The 4917-nt window shown below is 35.6% G+C and overlaps 1 protein-coding gene across 1 annotated transcript in view; it reads left to right on the forward strand.

The window, feature by feature from the left end:
* LOC110029745 (ABC transporter G family member 42-like) overlaps positions 1-4296 on the forward strand; it is a 16249-nt gene extending 11953 nt beyond the window's left edge. The window contains 12 exon segments of the mRNA XM_020732170.1: positions 93-202; positions 278-425; positions 529-681; positions 798-946; positions 1399-1731; positions 1857-2147; positions 2249-2332; positions 2486-2619; positions 3015-3242; positions 3337-3508; positions 3632-3886; positions 3965-4296. Coding sequence (XP_020587829.1) covers positions 93-202; positions 278-425; positions 529-681; positions 798-946; positions 1399-1731; positions 1857-2147; positions 2249-2332; positions 2486-2619; positions 3015-3242; positions 3337-3508; positions 3632-3886; positions 3965-4234 — 2327 coding nt within the window. The 3' untranslated portion in view covers positions 4235-4296.
* The last annotated feature ends 621 nt before the right edge of the window (positions 4297-4917 follow it).

Genomic DNA, 4917 nt, shown 5'->3' on the forward strand with positions numbered 1-4917 from the left:
ATTTTTGTATTTTTAATTAATTTAGCTCAGAAATTGATATATATATATATATATATATATCAGCTATTAAAATCTATGTATTGATGATATAGATTTAATACCAAAGCTTTGGATGTGGGGTTACTGGGTTTCACCATTTACATATGGATATACTGCTCTAACTGTTAACGAATTTTTAGCTCCAAGATGGATGAATAAATCTGTAAGGATCTCCTGTGACTTATTTCTTAAGATATTGTCTTTCATAAGGGAGTCAATGATCAAACTAAATCTGTAGGCACTCAGTGAAAGCATAGGCTTGGAAGTATTAGAAACTATCGGCGTATTCCCAGAAAAGAAGTGGTATTGGCTTGGCATTGGTGCGCTATCAGGATTTGCAATCCTTTTTAATGTCGTTTTCACTCTTGCACTAACCTATCTGGGACGTAAGCTTCAACCCAACTTTATTCTTGATCATTTTCTTCCTCTCTATCTTAAATTGGATTAGACAAAATTTAATATTGTTTTACTTGAACTGTATTTTGATAGCCATTGAAACGCCCCAATCAGTTATATCTGAGGCAGAAGCATCAAGTTTAGAAGCAAATATAGAGATGAGGCGGACAGCAAAGATTATGATAGTGGACACTGATAATGATTCTTCACCTCAAGCTTTACCTACAAATGATGAGGATAATAAAAGTACGACACATTTAATACTTTTATTTCCTCACCTATCTGCAAAACTTTGGAAGGACTATAGATTGAAAAAAATGTACTTTTTGATGTGAAACATGGATATCAAAACCCTTTTGTAGGAGAAATAATGGGCTTACAGAAGAAGGGGCATTCATTTGAAAGTGTTGATGCATCAAATAGCTATCTTTCGAAGAAAGGGATGGTTCTTCCTTTCACACCGTTAACTGTTTCTTTTCATGATGTAAATTACTTTATCGACATGCCTCGGGTAAGCTTTACATTGGCTAATCTTTCTTTTACGAATAAAGCACCAAAATAATCCCTTGAATATTTAGAGGGGCCATTTTAGTCTCAATTTTATAGAAGTAATAAATTAGTCTCAAGATTGTTTTAATGGGGGCTAAAATAGTTCCTATTGAGGACTAAATTGACATTTTTATTTTTATAAACTCTGGGACTAAAATGACCCCTGCAAACAGTGATGGGACTTTTGGGAACTTTTCTCTTTCTTTTAGTTTTTTTGACGCCATCTCATTCCTCTCAACCACAGTTTCTATATCAATGTTGCAAATTTGCTATCTCATTGATATCAAATGGACTATTCCTTCTAAATACCATGCATTTAATATTTCAAGTAATTTAAGAGAAATTCTATTTTTGTATGTATTCTTCTAAATCTTGTTCTTAGCAAAAACTAATTTAAACATTTGTGATTCCAAGCACATTAAAAACCATGGGAAGGTTGTCGATAGGATTCAATTGTTGAAGGACATTACTGGAGCTTTCCGTCCTGGAAACTTGACCGCCCTAATGGGAGTAAGCGGAGCAGGAAAGACGACCCTAATGGATATTTTGGCAGGAAGAAAGAATATTGGTAACATTGAAGGAGATATAAGAATTTCTGGTTATCCTAAGAACCAAGCTACATTTACAAGAGTTTTAGGTTACTGTGAACAAAATGATATTCACTCTCCTCAGATCACTGTGAATGAATCCTTATTATACTCTGCCTTCCTCCGTCTTTCTATGAATTTTAACAATGAAGAAAAAAAGGTGAGCATTTTCAATTGTTAAAATTTGATGCTTGAATTCATTAGGATGTAGAGCAAGATCCTCTTTTGCTGATATTTATATGGACAATATATATTTTGGATAAGATTTATATTTTTCATGTGCAGAAATTCATAGATGAGGTGATGGAGTTGGTGGAGCTCACCAATCTTAAGGATGCCATAGTTGGCCTCCCTGGTGTTTCGGGGCTGTCAACAGAACAAAGAAAAAGGTTAACAGTAGCTGTAGAACTGGTTGCAAATCCATCGGTCATCTTCATGGATGAACCGACCACAGGTTTGGATGCAAAAGCTGCAGCCATTGTCATGAGAACTGTGAGAAATATAGTTGGCACTGGACGAACAATAGTCTGTACCATACATCAACCAAGTATTGACATTTTTGAATCATTTGATGAGGTAATAAATGCAAAATGCACAATTTTTCTTGTAAATAAACTAGTTAAGATACCAAATTTGCTCATTGACTTTCATTTTTACTAAATTGACGCCTTGCACAGCTTTTGTTGCTGAAAAGAGGAGGACAAATCATATACTCTGGTCCTCTTGGCCAAAATTCTCAAAAGTTGATTGAATATTTTGAGGTCACATTCTCATTCTACTTCTTTCCTTTTGAAAAATATTATTTGCTATCTATTTATTGAAAATATGCCCATTCCTTGTGACTTCACTTTGCATTATTTTCCTAATATGCAAAGGAAATAAGCAATAAAGTATTGTTACTTTTTAAACATTAGGAAATTCCTGGTGTTCCGAAAATCAAGGAAAAAGAAAATCCAGCGACCTGGATGCTGGCCATAACATCAAGTGTCGCTAAAGATGACAAAAAGATTGATTTTGCTGACTACTATCAATCATCAAGTTTATACGAGTAAGCAAAATCTAGTTCTTGCTTATATGCTTGTTGTAACCATATGATGCATTATTTATTTATTTATTTATTTGGTTCTTCGTTCATTTTTAGTCATGCAAGCCATGCAGCGTACCTCAACTTTAAATTTCTACTAGCTAAGTAGTTTGTTGAACCATCTGATATAGAATTCTTCTCCTTTTCTTTAAAATCCTTCTTTAGAGATAACATTATTCTTATTTGATTACTACAAAACTTTGGGACTAAATTTGATCACTACAAAACTTTGGGATTAAATTAACCACGTCTAAATAGTGAATAGATTGTTTAGGATTTTATTCCTTTTTAATCTCAGATTTTAGCCTATCAATCCACATTGAACCCCCATTTTTTTCTGTCTCATTTCATTCAATCAGGCTAAATAAGGAACTTGTTACTGAGCTAAGCGAACCAGCCCCAGAATCCGAGGACCTTTACTTCCCCTCGAAATACTCTCAAACTATCTACACCCAATTCAGAATTTGCTTCTGGAAGCATTGGTGGACCTATTGGAGGAGTCCTCACTACAGCTTGGTCAGACTGTTTTTCACCTTTGTAACTTCTCTATTTCTGGGTAGCATTAGTTGGAAGATCGGCCAAAAAAGGTGCATTATTTTGATGTTTCACTTCATTATCTTTAGTTTATTCTCTACAAATGCTAAACATTATATTTTTTTTTGTCTCTTCTGTATAACTCAGAGATAATGCAAATGACCTGAGAATCATTCTTGGTTACATGGTTATATCATCACAGTTTATTGGTATCAGTAATTGTTCAAATGTACAACCAGTTGTTGCTACTGAGCGAACAGTATTCTATCGCGAGAGAGGTGCAGGAATGTACTCTGCTGTACCATATGCCATAGCTCATGTGCGTTGAAAACCTTTCATTCTTTTGTCACAAAACACCTCACAAAATAAATATTTGTTGAAACATATAAATTCTACACATTCGGAGAGAATAGAAACTTAACATAACGATTCCTTGATATAGGTGGTTGTGGAAATCCCATATATAATCTTCCAGAGCTTGCAGTTCACAACTGTAGTATACTCCATGATGAGTTTTGAATGGACCGCAGAAAAGTTCTTTTGGTTCTTTTTTATCACCTTCTCCACGTTTTTGTACTTCACCTATTATGGGATGATGACCGTGTCGATATCACCTAATCATCAAATGGCCGCCATCCTTTCATCTGCTTTTTACGCAATATTCACTCTTTTCTCAGGCTTCTACATTCCCAAATCAGTAAGTTTGTTCTCATAAATTATCTTATAGGCATCCCTTTGTTTACAAGCCCATGCTAAGTAACCAGTGAATTTGCAGATGATTCCAAAGTGGTGGATTTGGTATTACTGGATTTGCCCGTTAGCGTGGACAGTTTATGGGTTAATTGTGAGCCAATTTGGTGATGTGGATGCGTTAATCCGGGTGCCGGGGCAGGCCGACCGACCGATTAATCTATATGTGAAGGAGCATTTTGGTTATGATAGAGACATGCTGGGTGTTGTGGGTGTGGTATTGGTGAGCTTCTCTGTTCTTTTTGCTTTTATATTTGTTTTCTGCATCCGGTCATTGAATTTCCAGCGAAGGTGAAAAGCAACATTGATTCTATTGTAGTTTGTACTTTGAACAAAACATAAGTGATTGTGTCATTACATGTTGTCATCATCCTAGGGTTTGCTTCATATATTTACAACCTAGTAGCTCTCATCTCTGATTTCTTCGTATCTACTGTTGAATTCTAATATCATGTGTGTCATGTAAAATAAATGCATGGGTTTTAAGTTTTTAGGCATCTGATGTGATGTAAATTATATATGTATTTTTTGAGAAATTTTGAATACCCAAAAGCCTAATTTTCAACGAGTTTCAAATTGTGTGAATTTCAAATATACGATAATAAGGTCCTACACTCCTAACTTTGTTAATGAGCACCTATGCTCCTAATATCGTTTGTGTTTTCAATGCTACTCTAATCTCCACCTCATTATTATCTCATCTCCCACATCATACCAACCTCCATCAATTTCTCTAACCTCGTAGCTCTCATCTTTGATGTCCTTGTTGGCATCAATTTTTGATGTCACGAGTGTAGGGTGTCCATCTGCTTGACTCGGGATAGTCTACGGTCCGTCTGTAACATCCGATAGTTTAGACATGCGCTCGAGGCCTTTTTGGCACGTGTTGAGGGGCACATAGCCATGGTCATTCTGCTAGTCTTTGGCTTTCACATAGGCGAAGGCCGGTCGGCATTTAGCACGATTGACGGCTCCGAT

The sequence above is a fragment of the Phalaenopsis equestris genome, unplaced genomic scaffold (genome assembly GCF_001263595.1).
Source record: "Phalaenopsis equestris unplaced genomic scaffold, ASM126359v1 Scaffold000600, whole genome shotgun sequence".
NCBI classification, from domain to species: domain Eukaryota; kingdom Viridiplantae; phylum Streptophyta; class Magnoliopsida; order Asparagales; family Orchidaceae; genus Phalaenopsis; species Phalaenopsis equestris.